This window comes from Bombina bombina, chromosome 5 (assembly GCF_027579735.1).
Source record: "Bombina bombina isolate aBomBom1 chromosome 5, aBomBom1.pri, whole genome shotgun sequence".
Lineage (NCBI taxonomy): Eukaryota > Metazoa > Chordata > Amphibia > Anura > Bombinatoridae > Bombina > Bombina bombina.
The window spans coordinates 413,301,247-413,318,878 of record NC_069503.1 but is presented as its reverse complement, the minus strand read 5'-3'; the positions used below and the strand labels follow the sequence as shown (position 1 = coordinate 413,318,878).

The 17,632-nt window shown below is 34.8% G+C and overlaps 1 protein-coding gene across 2 annotated transcripts in view; it reads right to left on the bottom strand.

Moving 5' to 3' along the window:
* Positions 1–3,420: 3,420 nt before the first annotated feature.
* Positions 3,421–17,632, bottom strand: part of TGFBR2 (transforming growth factor beta receptor 2) — a 179,429-nt gene continuing 165,217 nt past the window's right edge. For both annotated transcript variants that reach the window (XM_053714250.1, XM_053714249.1), the window contains exons 11-12: positions 8,176–8,303; positions 3,421–4,724 (exon numbers count right to left, since the gene is read on the bottom strand). In XM_053714250.1, coding sequence (XP_053570225.1) covers positions 4,545–4,724; positions 8,176–8,303 — 308 coding nt within the window. In that variant the 3' untranslated portion in view covers positions 3,421–4,544. The remainder of the gene's footprint in view (positions 4,725–8,175; positions 8,304–17,632) is intronic.

The window sequence follows — 17,632 nt, the reverse complement described above, 5'->3', positions numbered from 1 at the left end:
AGCAAGAGAACACATAAAAATTGATAATAGGAGTAAATTAGAAAGTTGCTTAAAATTGCATGCTCAATCTGAATCATGAAAGAAAAAAATGGGTTCAGTGTCCCTTTAAAGCTCGGGAACTGTCATATATTGCATGTAAAAAAATTGAACATCTATTAATACAAAAAAGAAACAAACATTTTTTTCCCATTAATGCATAATATAAATAAACACCTTTAAATGAATTTACTGTTGACATTAAATATTTGAAAGGTCAGCGCAATACTATACCTTATGGCTTTTCGTTATATATTTTGTTTTATATTCTAGTCACTTGTCCCTATCAACTTTTTTTATTGCCAAAGTTCTTTGGTACGCTGCAAACAAGACATTATGGCATTGCCTGACAATAAAATATTCTGATAGCACGCTAAATCCTGAGGAAAAGGCATTATTTCTTAATAACAATTAAATATATTTGATAATACTATAATGTATATCACTATAACGAATACTTTGTTAGTCAATCTGTATGAGTATAAAGTGTTTATTAATGAACAAAATAATTTGATTAGCATATTAATTATGACTCTGAACACATACAAATAGTATAAAAATATATTTATGAAAGCTTTGATTTGTTTTTAAGGCAAGAACTAAATTAGCTTTTCTTTACCGTCATGTAACATACTTTACTGATTTGATTTCCTATTGTGATAATGAACTAATATGGAACACTTAGTGGCTTTAGAAAAATTTGAATTGATCCCTTGTCTGACAAAGAGTTGAAAGCCTTCTCTGGCAGGCCGGAGGTTAAATAATATTTGCCTAAATGATACAAGGGTAGATAAGGAAAACATGTTTTGGAAAGCAGGATTACATTGTTACAGTAGATAGTAATTTGCTAATGAAACATACACATTAAATAGTGTTTTTTAACAAACTGATAGGAATGGAATTATGTATACTAGTACATTGAAGCTACATAACATTTTATTTTAAAGGGACACTGAACCCATTTTTTTTTTTCTTTAGTGATTCAGATAGAGCATTGAATTTTATGCAACTTTCGAATTTACTCCTATTATCAAATTTTCTTTATTCTCTTGGTATCTTTATTTGTAATGCAAGAATGTAAGTTTAGATGCCGGCCCATTTTTGTTGAAAAACCTGGGTTTTCCTTGCTGATTGGTGGATAAATTCATCCACCAATAAAAAAGTTCTGTCCAGAGAACTGAACCAAAAAAAGATTAGATGCCTTCTTTTTCATATAAAGATAACAAGAGAACGAAGAAAAATTGATAATAGGAGTAAATTAGAAAGTTGCTTAAAATTGCATGCTCTATCTGAATCACGAAAGAAAAAATTTGGGTTCAGTGTCCCTTTAACCTTATTAATTACCCCCCCCCCCCCCGCTTAAGGTAAATAATCCCTAATTGGCGTATGCTTGTTTACCATATTAACCTGTGTTTATATTTTAGTTAGCAGAAAAATTTGATAAATCCTGGGTCTATTTTTGCCTCCAATAATCCTATGTACAGACTTCTTAGGTAGCAAGAAAGTGCTTGTCTACATCTGTGAGTAGTGTCTTAACTATTCATTATCACATAGCTGGAGAAAATGAACAGTGGAGAGCAGAAATGGTTCCTTCAATCAGTCATGCAGGATCCTACTTGTCTAATGACAAATTCTGGTTGAAATAACACAGGCTGTACGTTTCAGTTTGTAACTATTTTTTTTTCATGTAAAATTGTTGTTTTTTTTTGAATGGAGGATCACACAATAATTCCTATATGTGCTTCTTGATTTTTCAGTGCAAATTTTTCAATACTATCACATTGGTGTCAGCTTTAAAAAAATAAATAATTATAGTGTGTGTACATGTAAAAATATGTGCATGTGAATGTGTATGTGTAAACACTAATGTGTGCATGTACGTATGTATATGCGTGTGTCCATATGTGTGTATGTGAATGTGCACGTGCATGCTTATGTGTGTGTACAAACTAATGTGTGCATGTATGTATGTATATGCGTGTGTCCATATGTGTGTGTGCATTGTATATAAGTGTTGTGTGCATGTATGTGAACGTGCATGCTTATATGTGTTTAAAAAATAATTATACTGTGTTCATTTAAAAAATGAATATGGGCATTATGTATGTGTGTCTGCTGGAGTTACCATCTTTTCTGAGGGGGTATAACGGCCAAGCTCATTAGCATAAGATACTATGCAGCACAAATCAGGAATTAAAGCTGCTATTGCTGATTTTAAATGATATATATTTAATCTTTATTTTCAATTTTGACCTGAACTGTAAAAATACTGGCCATGTTAGTAAAATAATTACTGGCTGGCAACCCCAGCGTCTGTGCATGTGTATGAGTGTTTGTGTGTGTGTCAACATGCATGTGCATGAGTGTTTGTGTGTCAATATGTATGTGTATGAGTGTTTGTGTGTCAATATGTATGTGCATGAGTGTTTGTGTGTCAATATGTATGTGTATGAGTGTTTGTCAACATGCATGTGTATGAGTGTTTGTTTGGGTGTCAATATGCATGTGTATGAGTGTTTGTGTTTGTCAATATGCATGTGTATGAGTGTTTGTGTGGGTGTCAATATGCATGTGTATGAGTGTTTGTGTTTGTCAATATGCATGTGTATGAGTGTTTGTGTGGGTGTCAATATGCATGTGTATGAGTGTTTGTGTTTGTCAATATGCATGTGTATGAGTGTTTGTGTGGGTGTCAATATGCATGTGTATGAGTGTTTGTGTTTGTCAATATGCATGTGTATGAGTGTTTGTGTTTGTCAATATGCATGTGTATGAGTGTTTGTGTGGGAGTCAATATGCATGTGTATGAGTGTTTGTGTGGGAGTCAATATGCATGTGTATGATTGTTTGTGTGGGAGTCAATATGCATGTGTATGAGTGTTTGTGTTTGTCAATATGCATGTGTATGAGTGTTTGTGTGGGTGTCAATATGCATGTGTATGAGTGTTTGTTTTTGTCAATATGCATGTGTATGAGTGTTTGTGTGGGAGTCAATATGCATGTGTATGAGTGTTTGTGTGGGAGTCAATATGCATGTGTATGAGTGTTTGTGTGGGTGTCAATATGCATGTGTATGAATGTTTGTGTTTGTCAATATGCATGTGTATGAGTGTTTGTGTGTGCTTGTCAACATGCATGTTTATGAGTGTTTGTGTGGGTGTCAATATGCATGTGTATGAGTGTTTGTGTTTGTCAAATATCGCATGTGTATGAGTGTTTGTGTGGGAGTCAATATGCATGTGTATGATTGTTTTGTGTTTGTCAATATGCATGTGTATGAGTGTTTGTGTGGGTGTCAATATGCAGTGTATGAATGTTTGTGGTTTGTCAATATGCATGTGTATGAGTGTTTGTGTGTGCTTGTCACATGCATGTTTATGAGTGTTTGTGTGGGTGTCAATATGCATGTGTATGAGTGTTTGTGTTTGTCAATATGCATGTGTATGAGTGTTTGTGTGGGAGTCAATATGCATGTGTATGATTGTTTGTGTTTGTCAATATGCATGTGTATGAGTGTTTGTGTGGGTGTCAATATGCATGTGTATGATTGTTTGTGTGTGCTTGTCAACATGCATGTGTATTAATGTTTGTGTGTGTCAATATTCATGTGTATGAGTGTTTGTGTGTGTGTCTCAATATGTATGTTAATGAGTGTTTGTGTGTTTGCCAATATGTATGTGTATGATTGTTTGTGTGTGTTTGTCAACATGCATGTGTATGAGTGTTTGTCAGCATGCATGTATATGAGTGTTTGTGTGTCAATATGAATGTGTATGAGTGTTTGTAGACATGCATGTGTATGAGTGTTTCTGTGTGTTTGTCAACATGCATGTGTATGTGTGTTTGTGTGTGTGTCAATATTCATGTGTATGAGTGTTTGTGTGTGTAAGTATGAATGCCAACATGCATGTGTATGAATGTTTGTGAGTGTTAGTGTCAACTTGCATTTGTTTTGGCCTGATAATCTAAAACTCTCTGTGATTGTGAGATTTTGTTAGAAATCTCACCAGTACTATGAGGTCCCTGTCCTGATTCTTTAAAGGCAGTTTTTATCTTGTTTTGCAAAGGGGTGTTCCCTGCTTTTAAGTATGTGAAAGTGATGCATACATATTTATGTTTGGATGTATCTGAGTGTGAATGTGTATGCATGTGAGCATGTGTTTCCAGAGCAACATATTTTTTTCCTTATATTTAAACATTCTTATGAAAGTTATATTTTCCAGATAGAACTATATACATTAAAGTTAAAAAATATTTGTATACAATTATTTATAAAGTGCAAAATTGTGTGACAACTGTAAAAACAAGTCAGAAACATCCTGAGTAGGTGCTCAATGTTCTTACGGCAAAGCATGTTGTGTCACATGCAGATAAACATTTTTAATCCTGTTTTGCTTTTGAAGTCAAATGTAGCAAAAGTAGTTTATGCTAGAGATTTCTTTGGATTTAGCAAATACTTTTCCATTAGCACACAGGATGTCCACTGAGTAGACAACGTAGGTTAATTCCTATTTGGTGGTATTCTCAGAGCAATCTTCAGGAATTTTCTCTTCTGAGCAGCTTCTTTCAGATAGTCCATCAAGAATCTCCATTTCTTTAAATCGCTCTACTACACACTGTGCTGTAAGCCTGGCCTCTGGATCATGGTCCCAGCATTCTGTTATGGTCTCACATACAAGCTGGATGCCCTGAGACAAGACAAAGAAAATCATTCAGAAAAAAATAATGAAAATTCTGTACATGCAATCCCTAAAAGACTAATGGTTAATGAGAAATTAAATAATTTAACACACTACTGACATAATCAAATAATCTGACCATAACTAATTGCTGACACTGTATTATCTAGAACTTAAAGGGACAAGCTACACCAGAATTTTTATTGTTTTAAAAGATAGATAATCCCTTTATTACCCATTCCCCAGTTTTGCATAACCAACACAGTTATATTAATATACTTTTAACCTCTGTGATTATCTTGTATCTAAGCCTCTGCAAACTGCCCCTTTATTTCAGTTCTTTTGACAGACTTGCAGTTTAGCCAATCAGTGCCTGCTCCCAGATAACTTCACGTGCACGAGCACAGTGTTATCTATATGAACTACATGAACTAACACCCTCTAGTGGTGAATAACTGTTAAAATGCATTCTGAAAAGAGGTGGCCTTCACTGTCTAAGAAATTAGCATATGAACCTCCTAGGTTAAGTTTTCAACTAAGAATACCAATTAGAACAAAGCAAAATTTGTGACAAAAGTAATTGGAAAATTGTTTAAAATTGCATGCTCTATCTGAATCATGAAAGTTTATTTTGGTCTAGACTGTCCCTTTAAATTAGTTTATTTTTATTTTTGTATTAAGTCTCATATAATGATGATAGAGCCACAGGTGCAGAGTTGAAATGGTTAATTGCATTTTGTGAGCTAATTTAACTTTCACTTGATGTAATCTGTTTAGATTGATTGGAGGATGTGTTGACCAATCAGTCTTAGATTACACAGCTTAAAAACTAAAAAGTATACTCTTATTTTCTTATTGCACTGTTGCTTGCATATAACAATTTGTTTTAACACAAAGGGATTAAACACATAGTTTAAGTCAGCTCCAGAGCAGCAATGCACTACTAGCCAATGAGCCAATAATAAAAAGGCATATGTACATAGCCACCAATCATCTGCCATGTTCAGCTCTGGAGAAGAGGTCTGTTGATTTGCAGCTGACTTTACCACATGTTGAATTCCTTAGCAGGGTTTAAACACAGTTATATGTAAGCAACGGTTTTCTTATTGTGCTTTTTTGTCCCTTTAATATAATTGTTTAAAGGGAAAACACGTTGAGATTAGTATTTAAATTATTTAGCTATTCAAAATGGAACAACTCTTTTGTAATATATTTGAATTATTTATTTATTCCCCTTTCATGTAATGTAGTTTTGAGCATGAAAGCAATTTCTAATTTCTCAGACCTTGAAATACACCCTGCTGACTTCTAAAGGCTAACTTTGCTACATATCGCCTAGATTACGAGTTTTGCGTTAGGAGGGGTGCGGTGCTAACGAGCAGTTTATGCTCACCGCTCACTTACAGACAGCGCTGGTATTACGGGTTTTTACAAACCCGGCGTTAACCGCAAAAAAGTGAGCGTAGAGCAAAATTTTGCTCCACATCTCACCTCAATACCAGCGCTGCTTACGTTAGCGGTGAGTTGGCTAAACGTGCTTGTGCACGATTTCCCCATAGGAATCAATGGGTAGAGCCGGCTTAAAAAAACCTAACACCTGCAAAAAAGCAGCGTAAAGCTCCTAATGCAGCCCCATTGATTCCTATGGGTAATGTATGTATGTGGCAGTGATGTTAGGGCTGGCAGATTAGGGGTTAATAATATTTAAATAGTGTTTGCGATGCGGGAGTGTGCGGCGGTTTAGGGGTTAATATATTTATTATAGTGGCGGTGATGTCCGGTTCGGCAGATTAGGGGTTAAAATATTTATTTTAGTGTTTGCGATGTGGGAGGGCCTCGGTTTAGGGGTTAATATGTAGTTTATGGGTGTTAGTGCACTTTAGTTAAGAGTTTTATGCTACGGCGTTGTAGTGTAAAACTCTTAACTACTGACTTTTAAATGCGGTACCAGTCTTGACAGGAGAGGGTCTACCGCTCACTTTTTGTCAGACTCGTACTACCGGCGCTATGCAAGTCCCATTGAAAATATAGGATACGCAATTGACGTAAGTGGATTTGCGGTATTTCCGAATCTGGCCAAAAAAGTGAGCGGTACACCTGTACCTGCAAGACTCGTAATACCAGCGGACGTTAAAAGCAGCATTAGGACCGGCCAACGCTGCTTTTTAAGGCTAACGCAAAACTCGTAATCTAGGCCTATGTATCCCAAATTTGATTTTTCAGATAACAACTGCAAAACAATGCATTTTAAACTAACATTGCGACTGTAGCTAGCCTAGTTGCTGTGAACTAAAGACCAGATTGTCTCCTCCAAATAAAGCAAATGTTGGTTGGAGTTTGGCTATTAAAAAATGATTGCAATAAAAAGAATGTTGATTTATTTAGTTTAAACTTTAAAACTTTACTGGGATGTTATTCTATAGGGACACAACAGAAATGTCTTGACATTGCAAGGGTTTTACTTTCCCTTTAACCAATATATTTTACTTGTAAGATATTAATAAATAATAAGTTTAATATGCAGCTGTGTGAAGCTTTTCTGTTTATTATATTAAGATACACAGTCTGAAATTAAACAATTCCTATGGTCATCAAAACTGAATAACCATCTGTCTTTTGCCTTTTACAAGATTCAAGCAAGGGGCTTTGAACATGTTGTTGACTAAAATAAATGCTGGAATTCACTATCTAGCCACTGGAATGTAACTAACACTGTGTTCAGTCTCTAACTGCTTTTTCAGTTATTTACTGAGGTCTTACATAGTGGTTAGAAGAAATGGGTAGCTCAGACCTCACATACATTATAATCAGACATTTCTACAGTAAAACACTATTCTGGACTTGACAAAAAAAAACTGCATTTTGTGTAAAAAATAAAATAGGAGTGAGCACAAATACAATTTATGGAATTAAAATATTTGAGCCAATTGCTTCAGTCTTAAAGGGACATTGAACCCAAATGTTTTCTTTCGTGATTCAGATAGAGCATGAAATTTTAAGCAACTTTCTAATTTACTCCTATTATCAAATTTTCTTCATTCTCTTGATATCTTTATTTTTAACGCAAGAATGTAAATTTAGATGCCGGCCCATTTTTGGTAAACAACCAAAAAAAAAAAAAACAATAAAAAAGTGCTGTCCAGAGTTCTAAACCCAAAAAAAGCTTAGATGCCTTCTAAGAGAAGAGAACAAATTAAAATTGATTAAAGGAGTAAATTGGAAAGTTGCTTAAAATTGCATGCTCTATCTGAATCATGAAAGGAAAAAATTGGGTTCAGTGTCCCTTTAAGTTGTATATGAGTTATATATAAAGTTTTCTAAGTCAGTCCTGGTTATATTTGTGTACAAAATATAAATGTAGGATAAAGCCCATAATGGACATTCAAAATAAGAAACAGCACATCTTTATTGTATTTAGAATTTATAAAGCATCTAGTATGTTTAAAATATTGTTTTGTACCTGATGATTCAGCCAATTATTGGAGATTTCTGGCCTACCCCGGTCCCTCAATACGTTATCTTTCATACTTTCAATACACGGGTGTTCACGAACTTTTGTGCCAAACGGCGGTTCATAATCTTTTACTTCTGTAAAGAGAAAATAGCGACAATGATTCATTTCTGTGCATAAACCTATAAGCATTTATCGCTACCACATACTTCATTCTTTTAACAGCTTAAACATATGTTTTGCAATATATTAAAGCTTCTATTAAGATTCCCAGCATACCAAGATTCATGAAAACATTCTTCACATTGTACAGAATAGAGAAAACAGAGCTGATGCCAGAATGAACGAGTTCTAATAAATAGCATTAAATCCTCCATTAGAATTACCGCAAAGTAGCTACTAAGACACAAATTTGTATGTCGTGCTATATAGCATTTTGATTCAATTGTTCATTATTGTATATTTGACAAATAAATTCAATCTCAAAAGAACTGAATAGAAGGTTGTTTTATTTTACAATATGGGGTAAATGAAACAAAAAAAAGCACAGAGAACTTAGTTTTTATTGTCTAAAATATTATTTAATAAATTGGCTAATTAATATTGCATTACAGAACATGTTTTCATGTATGGGATTGAATTTAATTGTCTTAAATAGATACTATACTGTGACATTTTCTTGCCTTTAGTGTGTTCACAATGATCCATTTAATCTCATGCCATCACTCTAGAAATGCTATGTAAACAAGATACCTTTTGTAATCATCCTAATGAGGGTGGGAGAGAGAGGTATTAAATGTTAATTTTCAAACACTCTCTCAAAGTATTGGCCTTATTTTATACAGACTAAAATAAAATAGAAGCTTTGGAATATAAAAAGAAAGATAAGAAAAGGGGGCTGCTCTCCTTGCAAGCTCAGACCAGGCGGTGGGCAAAACCATCTATTTTCATATTAAAACATAAACCTAAAGGAGCAATTTTCCATACTCTACAGCTGCTATAACAAGTAGGGATGGGCGAATGTGGTGAAAGTGCAATTCGCTTGGTAGAACGAATAGTCCAGCGATCATCAGTTTTGGACAATCAAATGTTGATAAGAATGAAAATCCATTAAAATTTGGTAATCAAATGTAATTTTTGGTTTTCCAATGTTACTTTTGTTTTCAAATGTTCATAATTAGATTGAATATCCACAATCAAAATTTTTAATGTAACATTCGATTTAAGAAATACTATTCAGAAGTTCAATAGTTCATGTGGTAGGGAATTTAGTAAATCGATACATATTAGATGCAAATATATCTATTCAATTTTTTCTATTTTGAATATTGCTTAATTTGAATATTACATTTAAAGACAGTATTAAAATACTATTACAAATAAGAAAAAAAAATAGAATATTAAATTTAAAGACAGCATTAGAAATACCATTACATTAAACACATGCTAGAATGTTGTACAAATATTTGAAATTAAAATGAACAAAATAATTATTTTCAATTGTTGCAAAACAGTACAGTGTCTCATTACATTTAAAACATAGACATTACAATGTTTTATTTGCTTATCTTTGCATACATTTTTAAGTAACTGTGCCATTCTTGTTTTATGAACAAAACCTTTTGCAAATACATTTACAGTTTAAATACTTAAAAAAACATTTTTCTACCTTCTCTTTTCTGCAAAATTTCCCCCAGATATCCTAGTTTCTCATAACTTGTGAGCATATTACAAATTGAAAATAAAGTGCACTCAAGCCCAAACAAAATTTGCACTAGTCAATACAGCGTGATTAAAGACCTTGCGTAAAGTATAAGGGTTAAATAAAGTACACCAAACACAAGACTACATTAAAATAATACGTGTTTATGTATGTATGTATGTGTATATATAAATATACACACATTTAAACACAAATATAGACATGTATATACATACATACACACATGTATATATACAGTATATACATATATATATATATATATATATATATATATATATATATACATACACATAAACACTTTGGAGCCTTTTCAACTCAAATACCTTAAAACTTTAAAAAAATATTTTTTAATTAATTTTAAGATTTAATAATGTGTTTCAATATGTATTTAATGTAAACATTTTACATTCAGATGTTATTCACGTAGAATAAACTGTTTATAGTATTTTTAAATATCAATATGTCAATAGTGCTCTCATATCCATTATAACAATCTGTAGAGTTTTCTGTCTCTTTAAGCAGGAAATTTAAACACACAAAAAAAATGTCTTTATATTTAAACATTGCTTAAAAATCATGTGCACATAAATGTCATTATAATCTAAAGGTTTTTTGTTTTTTTGTTTTTGTAATGAAAATTGTGTTCACTGCTGACAAAACCAAAGTAGACATTAGATTTATCTTCCACTGAACGACTGATATGAATACTGAATTTACTTACTTGTCTATAAGCAATGATAAAGGGTTCATTTGCTGATGTAATGTGGCATAAAATATATATTTGGTGGTTGAAATCCAAACACCTTTTTAGATAACTGGCTAAGATAATTATGTCATTTGAAAAATCTATGCAGTTTTGAATTTTATTGTCTATACTTTCATAACCTTGAGCTAATAAGTAATGACAAGATATTTATCCCAGCAGATTTACATCAAGAAAATGTGGTTACTGGAAATCTGCAGCTGATCTATTGCATTACAAAAGCCTAATGGAATATCTAAAAAAAAGTCTAATATGAATCCTCTAATAATAAGTTGTGCAAATGTCCAAGGACTAAAATCTTCTGGATGAAGTTATATATATATATCAGAATTGGATGATCCAAGCACTCGCTGTTTGTTTAAATGCCTGGGTGCTCTCATGTAGGTGAAGAGATAGGTGCAGTGAAATAAAAAAATGAAATTATTGTATCAACGTAAAGTTCTGAGAGTACCTCTTCTTCACTGCACTGTATGTACATATATTGCACTGATATGGACCAATTTTAAATGATGATGATTTGGTTTTTTAACTAATATAATGTGAACAAAACACAACTATAGACAGCATGAACTAAATATAAGGGTTATATATAGGGTTAGATTACGAGTGGCGTGCTACATAGCGCTCCCGCTTGCACGTTAACGTCACTAGACAGAGGCTTTTTGCATACGTCGGGTTATGCTCATATTACCAGTTACAAATAAAAAGTTTATGCTTGAGCAGAAAACATAACATGTGCAAAAAAGTTTTTACCTTGTTAACTTCTTCTTCCAAAGAAGTCAAAGGAGCGCAAAAATTTAAAAAATAAAAATAACACCAATACTCATGCGCTTACCCAAACGCGTATATACAAGAGCTCTAAACCCAACATGAAATATTAATATTTTACATTTCAATGTTCTTCACAAAAATATGTACTATTTATTCTGAAATACACACATATATATATATATATATATATATATATATGTATATCTATATATCTATTAATATAACAGTATCAGATATATATATAGAAATATATATTTAATAATAAAAAGTACATTATTTTCTATCACCTAGATTACGAGTTTTGCGGTATAGCTATACCTCTGAAAAATTGGCCATTGCGCATGAAATGGCTAGGAACGCATATAACGAGTCGCGGCGGTATACCTATACCGCAAGCATTCTAGCCTTTAACTCAACGTCCATTCCGCACTCAAAAAAAATGACGTTTGAATGCAGGATTTTTATAGCGCCGGTATTGCAGGTTGTGCAGTCCGGCAAAAATGTTTCACACAACTCATAACTAAAATGTTACAAAGTACACTAACACTCATAAACTACCTATTAACCCCTAAACCACCGCCCTCCCGTATAGCAAACAGTATTTAAAATGTATTAACCCCTAAACAGCCGCCCCCTGACATCGCTGCCACTATAATAAAGTTATTAACCCCTAAATCGCCGCTCTCTGACATCGCCACCACTAAATGAACCTATTTACCCCTAAACCTCTGGCCTTTCACATCACCGCCACTGAATAAACCTATTAACCCCTAAACCACCAGCCTCCCATATTGCCGTCACTAAATAAACCTATAAACCCCTAAATCTCCAGCCCCCCACATCGCAAAACACTAAATTAAACTATTAACCCCTAAACCTAACACCCCCCCCAACTTTAAATTAAAATTACAATATAACTATATTTAAATAAATAAAAACTTACCTGTGAAATAAAAATAAACCTAACATTAAACTATAAATTAACCTAACCTTACTATTTTAATAAAATTAAAAAACCACTAATTAAAAATCCTAAATTACAAATGTAAAAAAACTAATCCTACGAAAAAAATTAAAAAAATCTAACATTACAAAAAAAATAAACACTTAAATTACAAAAAATAAAAAACACTAAGATTACAAAAAACAATAAACGAAATTATCAAAAATAAAAACAATTACGCCTAATCTAATAGTCCTAAAAAAAATAAAAAGCCCCCCAAATAAAAACACCACCTAGCCTACAATAAACTACCGAAAGCCCTTAAAAGGGCCTTTTGTAGGGCATTGCCCTAAGATAAACAACTCTTTAACCTGGAAAAATACAAAGTCCCCCCAGCAGTAAAACCCACCACCCAACCAACCCGCAAAATAAAAAAACCTAACTCTAAAAAAAACCTAAGCTACCCATTGCCCCTAAAGGGTCATTTTTATGGGCATTGCCCTTAAAAGGGCATTCAGCTCTTTTATAATTTGCCCAAAGCCCTAAACTGAAAAAAAACACCCCAAAAATTAATTTAAAAAAACCTAACACTAACCCCACAATATCTACTCAAGGTCTCTGAAGTCCGGACAACCATCTCCATTCAGGCAGCAAGAAGTCTTCATTCAGGCAGCGATATCTTCTTCCATCCCGGGGGCGTCTTCTATCTTCATCCCGGCGGTGCAGAGCGGAGCTAACGTGGAAGCCGATGCCATCCTGCATGGAGCGTCCTCTTCATACGGTCACCTCCGTACACTGAAGATTCAATGCAAGGTACCCGTTTCAAAATGGTGTAACTTGCATTCCTATTGGCTGATTTGATTCCTCAAATTCAAATGAACCAATAGGATGAGAGCTACTGAAATCTTATTGGCTGTTCAAAATAGGATGATTTTAATTTAAAGTTACAGGGCTGTTAGATTTTGGGGTTAATAGTTTAATTTAGTGTTTTGCAATGTGGGAGGCCAGAGGTTTAGGGGTTAATAAGTTTATTTAGTAGCAGTGATGTGGGAGGCTGGTGGTTTAGGGGTTATTAGGTTTATTTAGTTGGGGCAATGTTGGAGGCCAGAGGTTTACGGGTTAATATGTTTATTTAGTGGGGGTGATGTGGGAGGCCGGAGGTTTAGGGGTTAATCATTTTATTTAGTGGAGGCGATGTCGGGGAGCGGTGGTGTTAATAACTTTATTTAGGTGGCGGCGATGTTGGGGGTGGCAGATTAGGGGTTAATAACTTTTATTAGTGTTGCCGATGTCAGGGAGTGGCGGATTAGGGGTTATTAACTTGTATTAGTGTCTGCGATGTCGGGGAGCGGCATATTAGGGGTTAATAACTTTTATTAGTGTCTGCAATGTCGGGGGTGGCGGATTTGGGTTGTTTAGATTAGGGGTCTATGTTAGGGTGTTAGGTTTATATATAACTTTCTATCCCCAATAGACATCAATGGGGTTGCATTATAGCAATAACCATTCCGCACTTCAGGTGTCTACGGGAGAAAGCATGTCAAATCAGATCTCTGCTTTTGTGCGGTATGGAGATTAACGCACCATAACGCACAGCAGAAGGAGGCTTTTCAGTAACTCGTAATGGTAGTGCTATGGCGAGTGAGATAATGCAACTTTTTTGGCGCTATTTTCACATCCTGTTTAGCGCAAAACTCGTAATCTAGGTGTTTGTCAGGAACATAGGAATGTAAAATGTGTTTTTCACAATTTAAATTTTAATGCAGTTGGGTCAGCGTACATGAAAACTTTGTTTTCTTAAGGCATGTTATTAAAATATTGGATATAAAATATAAAAAAATATTAAAATTATTAAACATACTGTAAAATATTCTAAATAAATACTACGTTTTCATGTGCGTTAACCAGAACACATTAAAATATAAATCATGGGGGGCGTGTCTGAAGAGCGATCTGGAGCGGTCACATTTCCCCAGAGCTCCTGTTGAATTCTCAACAATCTGCCGGTTATCTGAGGAATCTTACAGCGATAAACATCACTTGTTATACACACTGCTACACTGCTCAAAGGAGCTTTATATTTCAAAAGACTGCTGTATCTATAAAACTAGAGCTCGGCATCAGACAGTAGAGGCCTAAAGTGGCAGCTTGTAAATAGTTGGCGCCACCCGCCTCGGTCTACCGAGGGTTTTTACCTACATTGGTCCTAACAATACCACCCTTCAAATGCTCTCCCTACCTTCGCACTACATGAAGCAAAGCTACTGCACCAAAATAGGAAAAGAACGGAACCCTGAATAATCTGAAACCAAGTAGCTTTGAAAGAAAATGGCGATCATAGGAGATGTGGATATATCAGCCCATTTGAATACGCAGTTTGCGAAACTTGAGAGGCTCATGGAGTCTTTATACAAGAGAGCCCCATTTGATGCCCTGATGCATAATCTATGCACAAACAGAATAATATCTACAACTGCGGAGGAAGCATTAAAATCTGTTACTCAAATTGGCGCCAATATACCCGAGTACATAGTATCTAAGTTTAATCCGCAGCAGAGGCCTACAGCACCTACACCTGCTGCTTTACTGATCAGGGAACTGTATTGCACTAAAGAAAGCATATTCAGCCCAACCATCTTAACTGGTAACAAAATTAGCCATTTCATCCTGTAAGTGAAGAACATTGGAATGTAAAATATGTACAGTACATATACAGTAAAACACATAAATACATTTGTACACACATATAAACACACACACATATATATATATATATATATATATATATATATACATACACATATTTAGACATGTGTATGTATGTATCTCTATGTTAAAGCCGTTATTAAGAGTGTAACTGCACTTTTAAAGGTAGTTTTGATGTTTTAACCAGAGCTCTAAAGTTGTGCTAACCCAACACATATTAAATTCAATTCAACTCGTAATACGAATGCTACTACCAACGCACGCAAAGAGATGCAAAATACCCCTTATCACTCGAGCGCAACAGTTAGAGCACCCCTCGTAATCTAACCCTTTATATCTAGAGTCATTTAGTAGCTGTTTTATCATTAGGAACAACTTGACAACTTTGATCTGAATTTACTAAACAGTTATGTGACTATAATTATATTTCATTTTAATATAGCATATTACTGCAAAACCTGCAAATGTTATTTTAAAAAAAACTGCATGTATTTTTACTATCTATAAGCCTATTTATAAGGCAAGTAATAAAATGAAGGCTAGTTCAACATATGTTTATTGTATATATACCATATATATAAATGTAAAAGATAAACTTCAACTAAGCAATTATTTGTACAACCACCAACATTTGCCTGGTAAAATGGGGCAGTGTGAATGTAATTATACAGACCCAGACATGCTTGAAAAGGAATATCAAGTAAGATCAAAGTACTGAAACATTCCAACCAGTTAACAGATGTACAGTATTCCAGAAAAAAAAGGCTACGATATGAAGGGCTGTACTGTGACCCATGTGCATTGTATGTATGGGGTACTTGTAAAGCGCGGCTAATCACCTGTAAGGGTCTCAAGGCGATGCTTATTTTAACAACCTCGGAAGGGTGAAAGGCAGAGTGGACCTCGCCGGGGATCGAACCTGCAACCCTTGGGTTGCTACAGAGCTCAGCCACAGTGCCTTAGCATGCTGAGCTATCTGTCTGGCTTGTGCATTAGGGTGGGTAAATCAGTCTATCTTAATATTATCTATCTTTTTATCTATCTATCTATCTATCTATCTATTTATCCATCGATTCATTTATTCACCTGATGCACAAAAGAAAAATAGACAGTCTACAATAGAATTTGTATTGTTTTAAACGATAATCCCTTTATTACCCATTCCCCAGTTTTGCATAACCAACACAGTTATATTAATATACTTTTTACCTCTGTGATTACCTTCTGTCATCTCCCTGATCATATTACTTTTTATTTATTATCTATTGACTCCCAACTCCACGGGTGGTTACACAATGTTATCAATATGGCCCACATGAACTTCCAGACGCTTTTTCAGGGTATTGCTGTGTCGCCTCGATTTTGAGGTATCCTGCAATACCCTTTTTTTTAGACACCAATGCAGAAAGAGCCACTCCATGGCTCTCTCTGCATCGGCCAGTGATGGTGCCATTCGTTGGTGGGTGGGAGCTGTAGCAGGGAGGTGGGTGAGCGGCCCATCACTGGTTTACTTCCTTCCAGCAGGGGCCAGTAGCGGGGGATGGGAGCGCACACAGGTGGTCGGGAGTGCACGGGAGCAGGTGAGACTGGGACCGCTACACTACAGAAAAGTGTAAGGGATGGAGGGAGAGGGGGCAAATAAATGTTTGGAAAGGGATTTGGGAGGGGGAGGGGGTAGAGATATGAGGGGGGCAGCTACACTATAGAATTTTTTTTTTTTATTATTTATTTATTTATAAATAAGGCTTTTTTTTTTAACAAACTGGGTATTGGCAGACAGCTGCCAGTACCCAAGATGGCAGCAACTAGGTAGATGAGGGAGGGTTAGAGAGCTGTTTGGGGGGTCAGGGAGGTTGGGGGCTAAGGGGATCCAACACTGCAGAATATCTAGAAAATTAAATGCCTTTTATTTTAGTACTGGTCAGACTTTCTGCCAGGTACTTAAGATGGCGGTGACAACTTTGACTTGGGGATGTGTCAGGTGGGAGGCTGTTTCTCTTACACTAAAGCTAAAAATTAACCCTACAAGCTAAACCCCTTAACTGATGGGCATAATACAAGTGTGGTGCGCAGCGGCATTTAGCGGCCTTCTAATTACCATAACACCATACCAAAGTCATATATGTCTGCTATTTGTGAACAATGGGGATCCCAGAGAAGCATTTACAACCATTTGTGCCATAATTGCAGAAGTTGTTTGTAAATAAATTTAGTGAAAAACCTAAAGTTTGTGATAAAGTTTGTGAAAAAGTGAACAATTTGTTTTATTTGATCGCATTTGGCGGGGAAATGGTGGCATGAAATATACCAAAATGGGCCTAGATCAATACTTTGTGTTGTCTACTAAAAAATGTTTTATACTTGTGAAGGGTTATTCAGGGATTCCTGACAGATATCAGTGTTACAATGTACCTATCACTAATTTTGAAAAAAAAAATGGTTTGGAAATAGCAAAGTGCTACTTGTGCTTATTGCCCTATAACTTGCAAAAAAAAAAGCAAAGAACATGTAAACATTTGGTATTTCTAAACTCAGGACAAAATTTAGAAACTATTTGGCA